The following is a 17,151-nucleotide window of genomic DNA, read 5'->3' as shown; positions in this document are numbered from 1 at the left end:
ACAATGTAGAAGTGGTTTCGGGACAAGTCTCAATGTCCTTGAGTGGCCAAGCCAGAGCCCGGACTTGAACCAGATCTGACATCTCTGGAGAGACCTGAAAATAGCTGTGCAGCAATGCTACTCATCCAACCTGACAGAGCTTGAGAGGATTTGCAGAAAATAATGGGAAAATCTCCCCAAATACATGTGTGCCAAGCTTGTAGCATACCCAAGAAGACTTGAGGCTGTAATCGCTGCCAAAGATGCTTCAACAAAGTACTGAGTAAAGGGTCTGAAGACTTATGTAAATGTGATTTTTCAGTTTTTTATATTGAATGATTTTGCAAACATTTCTAAACCTGTTTTTGCTTTGTCGTTATGGGGAACTGTGTGTAGATTGATGAGGGGGAAAAAACAATTCAATTAGTTTTTAAAATAAGGCTCTAATACAATGTGGAAAAAGTTAAGGGGTCTGAATACTTTCCGAATGCACTGTACATGGGACGATATTTTAAATGGTTAATAGCTCCAAATTTGTATGACTTAACCTCAAACCCACTATAAACTATAGAAATCCATATACAAATATTAATAACTGTTTAATCAGACAACTAACTGAAAATACTGTCCCATTTACATTATATATAGCCCCAGGGATATGCTATCCAACGTCAAACCAATTTTGCCACAGTCTGGCAGGCTGGAGCTAATTGGCAAAAGAGGTTGGTTAGCACTAGCTAGCCTAGGAGACTTAGAGACACAAGATCTGATTAGACTGATTATAAGTGATCTAGAAGGGTAGTGACTGTAACTCTGCACTCTTTTGACAGAGTGAATGTACAAAATTCTTGCCACGTGTGAACACACAAACAGCCACATTAAAATGTTTGTCAAAAACCTATTGAAAAAGTGGCATTTGTCAAGACTATTATTGACAAAGGAGACCCAGAAAAAACGAACTAACTGAAAAACATTTCAGTTGGCTAAAATGAGAAGAGATTATGGACAAGAGTTTTTGGAGAGAATGAGAACTTTTCAATGATAAGCACAATTATACTGAAGAAAATATTAATGCAACATATAAAGTGTTGGTCCCATGTTTGATGAGCTGAAATAAAATATCCCAGAAATGTTCCATATGCACGAAAAGCTCTTTAAAATGTTATGCACACATTTGTTACATCCCTTTACATTTCTCCTTTGCCAAGATAATCCATCCACCTGACAGATGTGGCATATCAAGAAGCTGATTAAGCAGCATGATCATTACACAGGTGCACCTTGTGCTGGGGACACTAAAAGGCCACTCTAAAATGTGCAGCTTTGTCACACAACACAATGCCACAGATGTCTCAAGTTTAGAGGGAGAGTGCTGCAGGAACGTCCTCCAGAGCCATTGCCAGAGAATTGAATGTTCATTTCTCTACCAGAAGCCTCTTCCAAAGTCGTTTTAGAGAATTTGGCAGTACATCCAACTGGCCTCACAACCTCAGACCATGTGTATGGCGTTGTGTAGGCGAGCAGTTTGCTAATGTCAATGTTGTGAACAGAATGCCCCTTGGTGGCGGTCGGGTTATGGTATGGGCAGGCATAAGCTATGGACAACGAACACAATTGCATTTTATCTATGGCAATTTGAATGCACAAATACACCGTGATGAGATCCTAAGGCCCATTGTGAGGCCTATTTTGCATTTTACATATCTGTATTCCCAGTCATGTGAAATCCATCGATTAGGGCCTAATTTATTTATTTCAATTGACTGATTTCCTCATGAATTGTTACTCAGTAAAATCAATGAAATTGTTGCATGTTTTTGTTCAATATATTATACAAATTGTAATTCGTAACATGTCAGACGAAATGGGTGATGAATATCCACAAATTAATACATACCATACGAAACATAACATATAACGTAAATGGATTTATGTGCAGGTTGAGACCAGGTTGGTTAGATACACTTTTCATAGCCAGGTTCTGTAGCCAAAGTAGTATTCTCCCTCTTTTCCTCCGAGACAACTACTGGGCAAAAACTGGTTGAATCAGCTTTGTTTCCACATCATTTCAACCCCCAAAATACATATGTTTACGTTGAATCAACGTGGAGTACTGAATGGATTAGCAAAAGTCATCCATTTAAGGGAATAATTTAAGGGAATTGTGTCATTTTTTTCACCCAACTTTTAACCTATATTCAATGACATGGTGACATTTTTGTTGATTTCTCGTTGAATTCACGTTAGTTGACAACTCAACCAAATGTAAATCAAAACTAGATGTCGAACTGATGTCTGTGCCCAGTGGTTAGCCATTACTGTTCAAAAGATATGACCCACAATACCGGCGCTAAACGTTTTTTTCTTTCTATCGTGCATTAGTGGGCCACATATCGCTGGCCATTCTAAGACTAGGCTAACTTGCGGTCAGTTTGTTAAGGCTACACCTTGTTCAGTCATGTTACCTCATTAGCTAGCTATAGTTAATAATCTGGGGCGCGTTCAGCAGGAAGCAACGTTGTGGAACGTCCAGATAGAAATGTGCTGTGTAGAACAAACATACCTCTGCCAATTTTAAATGGCTCTATTCATGGCTTTCTATCTGCAACGTTCGAGAACGTTTTGCAACTGAACGTGGCTACGCCAACATTAACAGTAGCCTATCTGCAAACATTTGGTGGCATAAAAAGGAAAACAAACTATTTATTGATTAAATCCCTCGTGCTACAACACCATATCTGACTGGGTAAATAACATTATTTTGAGTTAATGTGACTCACACAGGACTCGAGCACTGGGGCTCGGACTTCAGCCAGAGGGACTCGTTACTCGAACATTGGACTTGGACTCTGACTCGAGCACAGGGGACTTGGGACTCGATTCGGACTCGAGGTACAGAGATTCGACTACATCACTGGGCGAAACAGTCATTGATGTTTTCATGTGAATATTCTAAAATCAGCATAAAGAAAATATATGCATTTTCCCACCAGTGGTGTTTCCACCAAACGGACTTGCTACAGATCAAAGGCAGTGCGTGATGACGTGATGCACACAAAATGTACTTTTCCGTTTTCATGTACCAAATGCAAATCTAAAGTTCAATGTGTTTCCATCCCATTTTCAACTCTACTGATAGTTTTGTCACAAAAAATGTTGTGTTAAATAGCAAATGTGCCCATTCTGGTTTTGGCACCTGCGCTCTAAGCCAACACCATATACAGTGCGGGTAGGCTGTGAGGGTAAGATAGTCTACATGATAATATTTGCAGTTGTCAAACAGCAGTCAAGCATCAATCATCATGTCACCAGAATAAGACATTCGATATTTATTTGAAAAGGAACATCGAGCTTACCTCTTTGCACTTTCTCCACCCTATGGAGTCCATCATAACTTGTCATCTGTAGCCTAATAAACTGCATGGTTTCCCGAGTAACAGTGTGAGGACCACACCATATCATGTTTGACTCCAAGTTTACTTCCATATGATGGTTATTATATCAATATTTGTTTCCACCGCCATTTCTCGCATAATTAATTTTACCAACACAAGATTCAGCCATGTCGAATGTACAAATGATCTGTTGGCATTTATAAAATTGTACCGAGACTTCCTGTTTCCATCACAGCTGTCAATATTTTTTTTATATATGTCATGTCTCTCTCTCTCTCTTCTCTCTCTCTCTCTCTCTCTCTCTCTCTCTTCTCTCTCTCTCTCTCTCAATTCAAGGGGCTTTATTGGCATGGGAAACATGTGTTAACATTGCCAAAGCAAGTGAGGTAGATAATATACATGGCCAGATAATCCTGGCCATGTTTCAATCCAACATATTTATGTGAGTAAAGTACATATATATTTTTTTTTATTCACTTCAGGCCTGATGGAAAACAGCAAATTTGTCATTAAACTTTCCAAATGTCGACAAAACAAAACAGCTAGACATTGTGGGATCTTTTTTGTGATGGTAAAACTAATTATGCGACAAATGGAGGTGGAAGCACTTATGCACAAATATCGATATTAATAACCATCATATCGAAGTTAACTTGGAGTCACGCGGTGACATGTTGTGTGGTCCTCCCGCTACGACTCGGGAAAGCATGCGGTTTATTAGGCAGATTAACCAAATTATGAATTTAACAGGATGGTGAAAGTGCAAGCAACTTGATGAGCTTGATGCACCTTTCCAATAAATATCGACGGTATTATTCTGGTGACATGATGATTGATGCTTGGTTGCCGTTTGACAAATTCAATTAATCTAGCTGTTTTGTCCATATTAATCTCGTCATGTAAACTATTACCTCGCTGTATCTGAAGTTTTTGCCTAAAGCGCACGTGCCAATACCAGAGTGGACCCATTTGCTATATAACGCAATTTTTTGTTGTTGACAAAACCATCAGTAGAGTTGAGAATCCGATGGAAACCCATTTAACTTCTATTTTGTATTCAATACATGGGAATTCAACTGCAAAGGTTATTTTTATGTGCACTACGTCATCACGCACAGACTTATCCTCAACAAGTCAATTTGATGGAAACACATCTCTGGTAGGAAAATACTGATATTTTAGAATATTTGCATGAAAATCTGTTGCCAATTGGATGGAAACATAGCTAGTGTTTGTCATATTTCTGCTGTTGGGAAGAGAATATGATATGTTATTATAGGAATTATAGTTAATATGTTGGTAAGACAAGGTTCTGTATGTTTGTGCACATGGAAGTCAGTGAATTATGTTTACTATAGTTTAATGAGGGAATACAAATGTAATGTGAATCAAATGAAAGGGCATTTAGTTGATGCAAATGACTAAATCATTATTCAAATGACAAATGTGACTAAGAATGAATGATATTTTAGTCAAAATGACTAAGACAAAATCTAAAAAAAACAGTGCCAAAATTAACACTATTCTATAGCTACCAAAATGGCTGCGCTGCATGTTGGCTTGAAAACAGCACCCCCTGTCAGGCATCTAGGGTTAATACATATAATTTGTTACAACACATCACCTTGCGATTGCATTTCGATTGGACCATTTCATTCCCCATTATTTCCGCTCATATGAAAGTAAAATTCCAATTGTTTCCAAAACCGTATCGCAAGCGAGGCATATTTGCGTTAAGACTGAGCGTTTGGGCAGCATTGGTTAATTTCCCTCACCCAGCAAAAAGGGACGTGGAATTACTATTTTTGATGCAGTTGAATTTGAGTTATGATAAGGGCAAGGCTTTGCAATTCATCTACAATTTCCATTTGTCCTTATATTATTGTAGGAAATGTGGAGGTAGCCAGATTGGGAGTTGCATCCGGGCAGGGCCATGTGGCTGTCAGTCCGACAGCTTAAACATAGAGGCTCTGGCCTCTTGTCTTTTCGAGGTCACTGCTGTACTGAGCATGTCTCCACAAGTCCATCGTGCTGTCCCGATGGGACACTTCAATGGCCTCCTTGCACTTCTGATACCAATTGGTTCAAAAGAGTGAGTCACCAGACACGAGATATGGAGATTGTGGATTGGTTAGATAGAGACACATGCTGGCCAAAAGCACAAGCTGACTAGTGCCAGCACAACATACAACATGTATCACTCTGTAGTATACTGCAGTAGACTTGAATGAATTTGTCATCGTACGAATCATATATATTGCCACTGTAGCAGTGCTGAGTTTGCCCTCCTAAAAGTAGGCCACATGGCCATTGTGGGTCTATGAATAATGAATTTGACTAAACATACTGGGCAGGCAATGTAAATGCATACCTGTACCAGTGGAGGCTGCTGAGGGCAGGACAACTCATAATAATGGCTGGAACGGAGTGAATGGCATCAAACACGTGGAAACTGTGTGTTGGTGTATTTGATACCATTCCATTAATTTCACTCCAGCCATTACCACAAGCCCATCCTCCCCAATTAAGGTGCCACCAACCTCCTGTGACCCGTACCTTTCTTTGCATTATATTTCAACGTTCACATTGCCTTTGCATCTTAAATAGCAGGTCTCCTTCTCTTCTAACACCAGCCAGAAAGGAATGTGCTTGACCTTCAAGCTCGGATGTCCATGGGTAGCCTGCGTCAAATGCGAACCTACACAAGTAGTGAAGATCTTGAACAAACCGTCTTTAACACTGGGGATTATAAAAGAGTAATCATAACCTTGTGATGCCCTTTCTTTAGAAGTGGTGTTTTATAATACAGAATCATTGCTAGTCCTGAAGCTTCTCATAACTCTAAAAATATGAAATCAGTAGCATATTTTAGTCTCTCCGCTGGCAGTGCAGGTGGTGGTTGCTCTAGTAGTCCAGCAGTGACAAACATCTATAGATTTATGCACCCTTTGGACTTCAAATCGCACATTGATGTCAATGGGAGGTCCACACGCACATTTGAGTTGTATGCAGACTGTTAGGGCTTTGACATACACTATTTGCAGTCAAATCAGGTGGTTACAGTGTGAAGCTGTGAGCTCATGACATGGGAAACATAAGACCCAATGAGCTGCTACACAAGGTGGTAGAACGTTGAGCTGTGAGTGTTAGTGTCTAAGCCCTTGTTTGGCAAAACTAAAAAAGACAGAATCCTTCTAGGATCAAACACAACGTGCATATCTAAAAAAGCACTGCCGACCATATAACCAATTTGGACATAGTAAGTCAATAAATCACAAACATGAAATAGGCGACATGATACAGTATTATCTGATGGAAGAGCTGTAGTGTTTCTGGAGGTTACCAATATCCATAACCCAAATAGACAGTGAGTAGAAAAACCCTGCCCAGTTTGGCAATCCTACATTGCTATCTTACAGGAGAGAACCTCCTGAGGAAAAAGCAGATACATTTGTCCGATGTGGGTGGATTAAAAATGGATTAAAAACTGTATTCAAATTGGTAAAAATGTACATAAAATGATATTCCATATTCCACCACCAAATGAGTTAAACCCATAATCCTCTTTGAAAAAGGGAAGCAACGTAAGAGAGAAGAAAAATATAATTTCTACCAAATTATTGGTCAGACATTCCATCCAGTTAGGAAAGCAATGTGCTACAAACAACCGCTGAAGACAGGAGATAACCACACACCTTCGTAAGTATCGTACTGGTACCAAAGCACCATTTTAAAGCAAATCAGGAAACATGGCTGCATGCTACTTCTCAGCTCAGCCCATCACTTCACTCTTCCCAAGCCAGAGGGAGAGATGAGAGGCCCATGAGACAGACAACACTATTCCTCATCCTTAGCATGTTAGTTAGTGTGAAAGTTATGGTGTTGGTTGTGCCCCTCATCGGGCAGAGTTAAGCTTTGCTTCGTTAAGATTGATTTCTCCTCCCAGACCTTTAAGTGCAGATAAAGGCATGTAAAACCTTGAAGAGAAATAAACATGGAATTCAGCCACATGCTTTCAAATATTAATCATATATTTAATTGATATACATATATTGCCACCATTGGCACATAGGATATTGCACACAGTAATGAAATGTTGCACTGAAAATAAAAAATAAAATATCCTCTGTGAGCAGAAAAAAACATTCAAAATTACAAATAATGTGGAATAACATTGAAAAGTTCAAACTAAAAACTATAACAAAATAAGACATGCTTACTACTCCCCTGTAATTGAGGTCTTTAGCAACTTACAAATTACACATTACTGCCCAAGTCGTAGAACTACACACAGAAAATATCACAAAGGGGGGCTCCAACAAGCGTTCTGAATCCAGTCCACAGTGATGTTTCCAATCAGCCACTGCTCTCCGCGACCACCTCACCGGGCTTGGGCCTGTGAAGAGCAGGTTCCTCCACATCGTCTTCTAGGTGACCACCCCCTTCCATGCTTACATGTAGGCCGATACCTGGGCGGCTTGGGGACGGGAGAGGAAGGTCGCAGAAAACGCTTAGTAATCTGCCACTTTTACGTTAGGGTTCTTAGCGAACCCTTTAGCACCACGAGTTATGCTGTGGCATGGGTGGGGGGGGGGGGGGGGGATACATGGGGGGACAAAAGAATCCAAGTCATGAACCAAAGCACCAGGCCAGCATGTAAGCATGCGGAGTGTGTAAGGCACCGGGTTGTTTATATGTTGAAGAGGACGCACCCATTTGGGTATCAGTAATACCAGTAGCTCCAACCAGAGGGGCTCAAGGACAGTTAGGCCTGCTGCTTTTCACTCCATTCAATCTGCCAAGTGATCTTTTCACAGAATACTAAGGTCAATTTGTCATGGTCTGATTATTGTCAGTTTCTTTGGAAACAACTGACATGGCTTATAAAACTCGATGAGATATCCAGAGTCATACCAGCATTCAAGTTAAAGAGTTGAGCATTGGCAGGGATGAAAACCAGCTTGGAGAGAGGTCCTTGAGCCACTATGTTGGAAAACCAACATTCGGCGTTGTACAGGTAAACATGCGGCAATAACACTCATTGGCACCTTGGCATCCTATTGGTTGACTGATATTTTCTGTTCCTTTTGTGAGTCAAATTCCCCAAACAGAAAACCTCTGTTCCATAAGTGCTGACATTGACATACATTTCAGAATCACAAAACCATGCTTGACTTTTTCGTCTTAGCACTCAATAGACCATGAAGCCAATTCGGCGGTGCTAGCAGGGTTGAGTGCTCTATATTACAAATGTGCTGTTCTCGAGCACTTGTCATGTCATTTGCTGCATGTTGTCACTGCACTTAATCTAAGACAAGTACCTATTTTTTTTATTTTTTTTTAAATATATATTTTTTTAAACACACCGCATGACAACGAGACACAAAGGTAGTCTATAGTGTACCAATCCGCATGACGACAATTTCAATTTCAAATAGAAGTTACAACAGTAATAATCCTTTTGAAGGTATTCATGTCGAGTTCCATTGACCAGTTCAATGTGTTCCGAGTTTGATGCAATGCATTGCACAAAAGAGTGACCACTTTTCCCTTGCATGACATTGCCTCTGTACCTTTTTCAGACTGCATGACATCGAAACAAAATTCCTATGCAGGCCTAGCCCTCATACATGTATGATTTGGGTAAACACATCTCTACTCACAGGTAAAGGTAAATAGGGTGGCAAGTACACAATGACAACCCTTTAAAAAGGTTAAAAAAAGGGTTTTACATTTTGGTTAAAAAATAAAAACAACTAAAATATCTGATTTGTGCTGAAGTCATTAGCTCACATGAAAAGGACTTTCTATAACTCGGCAATAATTCCATTTGAAAATTGCAAACACTTTTTATAATAGCTTTAACGTGTACAAAAGTTATTGGTTAATAAGGGAAATAAACACTCAGTTCTTTATCGTCTGTCATCAAGTAGGAAACACGGTTCATATATAATGTTATTACTTTGTTTAGCAGCCGCTTACTGTATTAATGGTGGGTAAGTGGGTAACATCCAGCGATGGGTGACAACATGTCATAACTGTCAGTTTGTGTAGGTTTCTTTTTTGTGGGTGGTGCTCCCTTGGAGTTAAACAATTACAGTTAAATCTTTAGATCTCTTTCTTTTTACAGTAAAGTTTATTATAATTTCTCTTTTTGTTATTTTGATGACTTTTTTTGTGTGCATGTTTTTGCGCTATATCAATCCTCGTCCGCATCATCAGCATGCGTCTCCTCTTGCTGTTGCATCTCACATGCCCTTTTCTCCCGCTGTTTCTCTTGGATCTTCTTCATCTCCTCCGCGTATTTACAGAACGTATTCCCAAACTTGGACCACACTTTGTAGGGCACCGTGATAGAGTTGCGGTATGTTGGCTTCACCTCACTTACCCTCATGAACACTCCGTACTTATTGGAGCCCACGTCGAAGAAAAAGCGTTTGTTGTCCACTGTCAAGGAGGTCCCTTCGGGCAACTCCGCAGGTTCGTCATCTACTCCGTAGTCGTCAATGAGTTTAGCCAAAGCGTCACGAAACTCAATAAGTCCCTGGGCAGGAAGAGCAATCGTCTGGCCTTGCGTGGATCCCAAACCGGGCCCCCGGTTCACGGTCTGTCGAATCCTCAGAAACCGGCCTCTCTGGTTCTCTTTCAGATCCATGTAGTACTTCCGATTCTCCCGAACCAAGAATTCGCTTTTAAGTGCTCGCCTCGGCTCATCCTGTGCGATATCCGGATTGCTAGGACCTAATTGGGCATAATGTTCGATGAAGTCCCCTAAGTAGTCACGGAACTCTACTGCCACTGACATGGAGAGAGTGAGGCGGCTCTTGTTTCCCCCGGCCCCGACTTCGGCTATCTTCAAGAAGCGGCCTTTTGCGTTCTGCTTCACGTCCAGGTAGAAACGTTTGTTTTGAATGTCAACCCGTTTCGACGCCAGCTCTTGCGTCTCGTGCTGCAGCCCGGAAGCCGAGCCCGCCCCTCCTGTCACTGGGTGCATGGAACCGACGCCCGGGCCCGTGGCTGCTCCTCCCTGCTCACTTCCACTGTCTCTGTCCGCCATGATGCTGCCTGCCTGCCTTCTCCCTCTGTCTACTGCAACCCCACAGTCAGCCAGCCACGCCACCACTCTCGCGAGATCTACACAGAGGGAAATACAAGAAGAATATCTACCTAGACGGCCTCAAAGTGGAAATTCTATATTATCCTTTAGGCCTAAATACAATCGTGGCGCATTAATACAGGAATAGCCTATTTTCAACACCGTTTAAATGCTCAGGCTATTCTGTGTAATGCAAGCTTACCACTTCAAAACTGAAATCGAAGTTATTATTTTTACTATAAAATTGGATGAAGTGCAATCCAGAAGTGCAGTAAAACTTCGTACTTTACTTGAATCGTCTGCGTAAAACATTCCGCGTAGAACCGTATGCGTAAAAATGGCTTACCTTTGCCAATGGAAAAAACATTTAGCTCTATTATTCCCCAATAAGGGGTTATTACTAGGTCACGGCACTGTTTGGTATTGTCTGTTATGTTTGTGAATGTGTTGTGTGTATGCCTGGCTATGTTTTTATGATGAAATGGGAAAATATGGTGTCAAAGCAGTGGGAAAAAGGGGTGAAATAACACTGAACACTGTTTCCCACAAGCCATACATAGAATGCTGACAGCTTATGGTGGCTTCAATCCAGAGGCTCACATTCGAGGCAACATTTTACATTAGGCTACATGCGTTAGGGTTGCCCGTGCGGCGTGCAAATACCCTGCACCATCTATTATACTTAGCTATTGGGTTTCACACCAATTATATTTCACGTCTTGTTAGGCCTACTGATTGACCTTCACTGTTACCATCCGAAAGCCTCGATGCGGAAACCTTTGCAGCTCCTCTATTTCAAGTATTGTGAGAGAAACCCCTATTTGGCAACAAAATACAAAAACATTGTCTGCACAGGCACAGGTCGCTAATGGCCTAAAAGAAAGACCACAAATCCTACCGCTGCTAGGTTTAATAAAACGGTCTGTTGATTTAAGTGTCTCGGTTTGGCTTATTTATTTTCCTTTGTATGTACAGTTGTCCTTACCAACCTTTCCTGTTTCGCCCTTGGGATAATATGATTCAATTTAAGCCTAGACAGACACGCAGTCATGGTGATAGGGTGAGTCTTTCTTTCATACTCCTGTCTATGTAGTCTACTTAGAGAACCGTTACCATTCGTTTTCGTTAGGCCTACCAAATAGAGAGCAGGTCTAGCAAATAGAGTATTTGTTAGGCCTACTAGAATATGGGCTACATGTCATGATTGTGCACTTTTGCGATACATACTCGATTCTCAGATCCTTAGGCCTAGGTCTACATTGATCTGATGTTTTTTTTTTGGGGGGGGGGGGGGGGTAAATTAAAGCCAATTCTCTTGATTGAATACGAAAATAGTAGGTCTGATCTCACGAGCTCCAAACAGCACAATTCACTTCGTTCATTTTGTTTATATTTTAAATCAACTTAACATGTCAAATTTACATATATAAATATGATAATTGACATTACAACATTTAAAAACATTTTTTTTAATGGAAGTACTTAAACTGGTAGACAAAAACTAGATATGTAGGCCTATAGCCTATTAATTAGCTTATTATTATCCTCGTAAAATTAAATCCATCCGTCCAAATGAACAGCCTTCAGAATTGTGTTTTTCGGATGTTATCCAAATAACGCATCTATTTACAGGCTAATTTGTCTTCTAACTTTTGGGAATTCAAAAATGTGCAATTATATCTAGTCCATCGTTAGCCTATGTAAAATAGCATGTTTTTTTGAACAAAAGTAACAATATGTCGTGTGTAATCGAATAAAAATGTTTAACCCTACATAATTATGTTTGCTGAATAATGTTATTTTCTATTGTATTTCAACTTTGAATGTACGTTCCTTTTTAATGGATGCATCATTGGTGAAAGATAGCTATTGCCATTGTCAGCGTGTAAGGGAAGTGTTAAACCCCCCCCCCCCCCCCCCAAAAAAAAATGCTAAAGTAATAGCGATTATCGTTGCAATAAAATAAACGTGCATAGAAGAACACGCATACAAATAAGTGTAACTATTATGGGACAAAAACAATTGGAAGGAATTCAATTGATCTAATATGTCGAATATAAGATGCTAATTTGATTGTTAAGTTCCTTCTTATTCAGATATAATTAAATACGTTAATATATGACCACGCGCATCTTCGTTTGATATGCAGGATGTTGATGTTCACCCGAGGAAGGAGGAAATTGCAAATATGGTGTCTCATGCGCTGGCTTTATTCCCTCTTTCAGGCCTATGGAACTACCGAAAATCTATCAAGAAATAAACTGATTCAATACTTTCATTTTCTAGTCTAACCCACATGCAGGCCATCGAATGATATACATTGATCGTTCTGGAAATGATCATTTTGGCAATACATACCTGAATGCCAGTGGGAACTATAGGCCTGTAGCCTACTCTGACACAATTCATTTGAAAACTGAAACCTGGGTGTCTGAGCACTGTAGGCCTATTGTCAACGAGACAAATATTTTCATTTTAAAAGTGACGTTGACACGAGCGGTAGATGCACCTTTAATGTAGCCTATTTGTAATTGTTTAGTTGATTGCAAAAAAAATTATTGCAGTTGCTTCGCTGGTCTTGTGTGTCATCACAGTGAAAAGAGTATTATTCCTGAATAGACTTTGCTTTAAAGTGTTTTTCATTTGGCTTCATTCAGCCCAAATACATTGGTTATTTTTTTCCACATTGCTGGACAGATTTTGTGTAACTATTCATTTATTTGTGAAAGTGGAAAATAGCCCTATTAAATGAAAATTGTCACCGTTGCTCAAGAAAGGTAAGAGTATATTACGGGACATTTGTTGGAAAAAAATGATAGGCCTATCTGAGACACCAAGTTTGAAAACGTAGCCTACAAATTGCCTACAATAGCCTACAAATTGTTTACAAATGTGTCAACAAGACTCAAAGGTTTAGTGACAGGTGATATTGTATACGTTCAATATTTTAAGAAGTGGACCGAAGGGAAACTTATATCGAAAAGGAAACGGTCATGATGTTGCTGAAAAACACTGTTGTATTGCTTCAATCTCATTTGCAACTTAATAGGACTCAGAAAACGTTCGTAGAGAACTGCTCCTATCTATAGGCAAGTTATATAACAACAATAGAATTCCATGGATATATGATCGTGTCTAGCTTCTCTCTCCCTCGTCCATCAGTGCAGAGGCCTGATGAGAATTTGGTCACAGCATTTTTTATTTATTGTATGTGATTCTATCCTTCGACTAAGTTATCCCACTGCCTCGTTTGGGATTCACACATCAGACTATATTGTGCTAAGGTAAGATGAAAATGTGTAGCTGATTTTTGTACTGAGCCAACAAAAGTTTAAGAACATTCAGGTTTTATTTATTTTCCCCTAAGTTTGTATTTTGTGCATCCTCCTTTGGCATGGCAGCTTTTTCCTCTCTCACACACACACACACACACACTTCTTGAAATATTAGGTTGGTGTTCTACTTCCACTTGTCATAAGAATGTTCTCATGGGCGAAATTATTTTTCTTAACTTGTCTTCTTCATGAGTCCAAAGATGTTGAACTGTATTGGACAAGAACATTGGTTCAATGGTCCCTTGATATGTTATTATTTGGATTCATGCTTTTGACCATCCCCACAACAGGATGATTTATCTTCATGGGCACATGGGTGAAATAAGCAGAAAAATCACAGAAAACAGATCCACCTCTGAAAATAGAGGAATGTTCTGCCTTTTCTCACTCAGTAGCAAATATTATACTGATGAAGTCTGAAGGTGATATACATGCATGTTTCATGAAGTAAAACATCTCTAAAATGCAGTTTGAAAAGTTTGTCCCACCTTCCCCGGAGTCACATTTGCATTTTCATATGCTGGCATATGTATGTTTTATTTTGTGTGTTCGTTTTGGATCATTTGTCGATATTAGAGAAGGTAATGATCAGTTCATACACATTCTTTGATCTTTTGGCTCATTTGGCCCAGGATGCTTATTCCAAAACACACACGATCAAAAGCAAAGTTTGAATACTCTAGAACAAGCGGTACTCAACTCTGACCCTACGAGGTCCGGAGCCTGCTGGTTTTCTGTTCTACCTTATAGTGAATTGCACCCAGATGGTGAACCAGGTCTTAACCAGTCCCTGATTTGGAGGTGAACATTGGGGGAAAGGCAGTTGAACTGGCTTCAAGGTCCAGAGTTGAGTTTGAGGGCTCTAGAACATGTCCAGCGATCTCATCAAACACTTCAAAAAGGTGTCATGTCAGTAAAAGGATTGCCAAAGGATGATGCAGAAAACACTGACTAGGCTACAGGGCTGTGAATCCATGTGACAACATTGTCATTTCTGGAGGTAAAATAGCCTGTTTGTTGTAGAGGTAACCTAAGCTACACTCTTAAAAGAAAGGGTTCCAAAACGGTTATTCGGCTGTCCCCATATGAGAACCCTTTTTGGTTCCATGTAGAACCATTTTGGGTTCCATGTAAGAGCCCTCTGTGGAAAGGGTCCTTACCTGGAACCAAAAGGGTTCTACTTGGAACCAAAAATGGTTCTTCAAAGGGTTTGAATTGAAGCACTTATTTGTCACCATTCCTTATGATTCAAACACAACTTTCCATGTTTGCCCATCGAAGAAGTGGTTTGAATGTGACTTTGTAGACCTTACGGTCTTGACATTCAGGAGATAAAGGTGCTCAAAGTTGACCCATTTTGTATATCTCATGCACCATACCGTGAGACATCCATATCTTCATCACTGGAAAAGATAAACTGTTGAGTTTTGATATCATTTAAAATCTTACAAACAGTGCTGTCAAAATATGTAATAATTTGTAGATTTATTTTTTATTCGTACATTTTTTACATTTTTAAAGTAAATTATCTAAAAAAGTGTAAACGCAGATATTTTTCATATTCATATACGTTTTAGCTTAGATCCTACCTTACATCCTCTGAGGATTTTGTGTTCCCCGCCATCTGTTGGGACTCAACAAGCTCTTGAATACATTTCAAATCATAGAAATACGTCCATTCTATGAATTCTCTCTCTTCAGACCACTGCAATTTAGCTTGTAGGTTACACTATTAAGATGTAAATTGTGTTGAAATGTTTACTTCTAATTACTACCATAAATATTGGCCGCTGGTCCACCCACGTTGAATGTCAACATAGAATAGACATTACCATTTATTATCTAGATTTATATTATTTCAATAGGTTTCCCATGGAGGACTGACGGTATCATTTAAAACAGATATTCCCATTCAGGTCAACATTCTCTGATGTGTGGACCGTCAACCATCTTCGTAGTACCATTTGAAAGTTGACAGTTCAAATGTTATTCCAATTTTAATTCATTTATCAGCCAAAACATCACACCCACCCTTAAACGGTGGCGGGCACAACACAAAACCTCAGAATTTTGTCAAATAGGCTCTAAGCTACAACATAAGCGAATATTTACGAGTTCTTAGATGGGTCAAATTGACATGAAAGGTTTCTATTAAACTTTTTTCCTCGAAATGATCAAGTTTGACAACCCTGTTTGTAAGCGTTTAAATTATATACATCTCAACTATTTATATTTTCCGGTGATGAAGACATGGATGCCTCTTCCCACTGGGCACACTCAAGGTGGGGATCAACGTTGTTTACACGTCATTTCAATGAAATTACGTTGAATTGACGTCTGTGCCCATTGGGATGGGATGGTATGGTGGGGTCAACTTTGAGCACCTTTATCTCTTGAATGTTTCGGCATTCAGGTAACTTTCTGAGCCCTTCTACAGTGTATGGAAAGGGTTTGTTCAAATCAAAAGGGGTGATGTCAAAAAGTGATTGAATTCAAAACAAAGGGTTCTCCTTTGGGTACAGCCGAAGAACCATTTTAGGTGCTAGATATCACCTTCTTTTCTAAGAATGTATGACTCAAACCCGAGGTGCGCTATGTAAGTTGTCAGTCTCCATAGGCTTCTGCAGACATGTCTTATACGCTGCTGTCGATTCACTGCAGTGCCGGTTGTCAACATGGCTTGATTGGCAACACTTTCGATATTATCGGAAACCTCGTCCATCATGTTAAGGCTGCCGAATGTCCACTGCTGAGGGAAATCGCTTTCAAACCGAGGGCACCGATTAAGTGAGAGGATTGCAGTAATGAACCCAATGACATGTAAATAAACCCGTCGTCCTCTTCCCATCGTCACAGACCTATTAACGTGCAACAAGGACAGGCATATCTTACCCCGCTTAGTCTGCAGGCAGAGCGCCTGAACAGCTTCGGCGTAGTCTCGTAGCAGACAGACACGAACAATTAAAAGGTGAATAACTCCTTGTAGTCCTACTGTCAACACTATACAGTGGTGCTGCCTCACTGATTCGCCGCTTCACAAGATGGAAAGAAACAGCGAGTCGTGGCATGGAGAGGGACGCACGTAGCCTACAAGTTTAACGCCGCACGCTTGTCCTATGATGTCAGCACGCTCAGTTACTGGGTGAACTGCAAGAGGCGTGCGCCTCGCACTGTTTATCTTTAGAAATTGCAGTTTAAGATTTCTCAAACCCGCTAATACTTTCTCGACACATGTCTGAAGAGAACCACAAGCTGGTGTTGCTTCTTATACCAAATCGATCCCTCCACTTCAAAAGGCATTTAGTCCTTAGGTCAGTTTAATCTGAAACAATATACATCGTAATTC

The 17,151-nt window shown here is 40.0% G+C and overlaps 1 protein-coding gene across 1 annotated transcript; it reads right to left on the bottom strand.

Moving 5' to 3' along the window:
* Positions 1–7,384: 7,384 nt before the first annotated feature.
* Positions 7,385–16,894, bottom strand: LOC109872837 (transcriptional activator protein Pur-alpha). Its single transcript, XM_020464195.2, has 2 exons — positions 16,698–16,894; positions 7,385–10,508 (listed from the first exon to the last, which is right to left on the bottom strand). The coding sequence occupies exon 2, from the start codon at positions 10,429–10,431 to the stop codon at positions 9,574–9,576; it is 858 nt and encodes a 285-aa protein (XP_020319784.1). The 5' UTR covers positions 10,432–10,508; positions 16,698–16,894; the 3' UTR covers positions 7,385–9,573.
* Positions 16,895–17,151: the final 257 nt, after the last annotated feature.

This window comes from Oncorhynchus kisutch, linkage group LG28 (genome assembly GCF_002021735.2).
Source record: "Oncorhynchus kisutch isolate 150728-3 linkage group LG28, Okis_V2, whole genome shotgun sequence".
In the NCBI taxonomy this organism is placed as follows: domain Eukaryota; kingdom Metazoa; phylum Chordata; class Actinopteri; order Salmoniformes; family Salmonidae; genus Oncorhynchus; species Oncorhynchus kisutch.
Note: the sequence above shows the minus strand (reverse complement) of the source record. Positions and strands in the feature narration are given on the sequence as shown.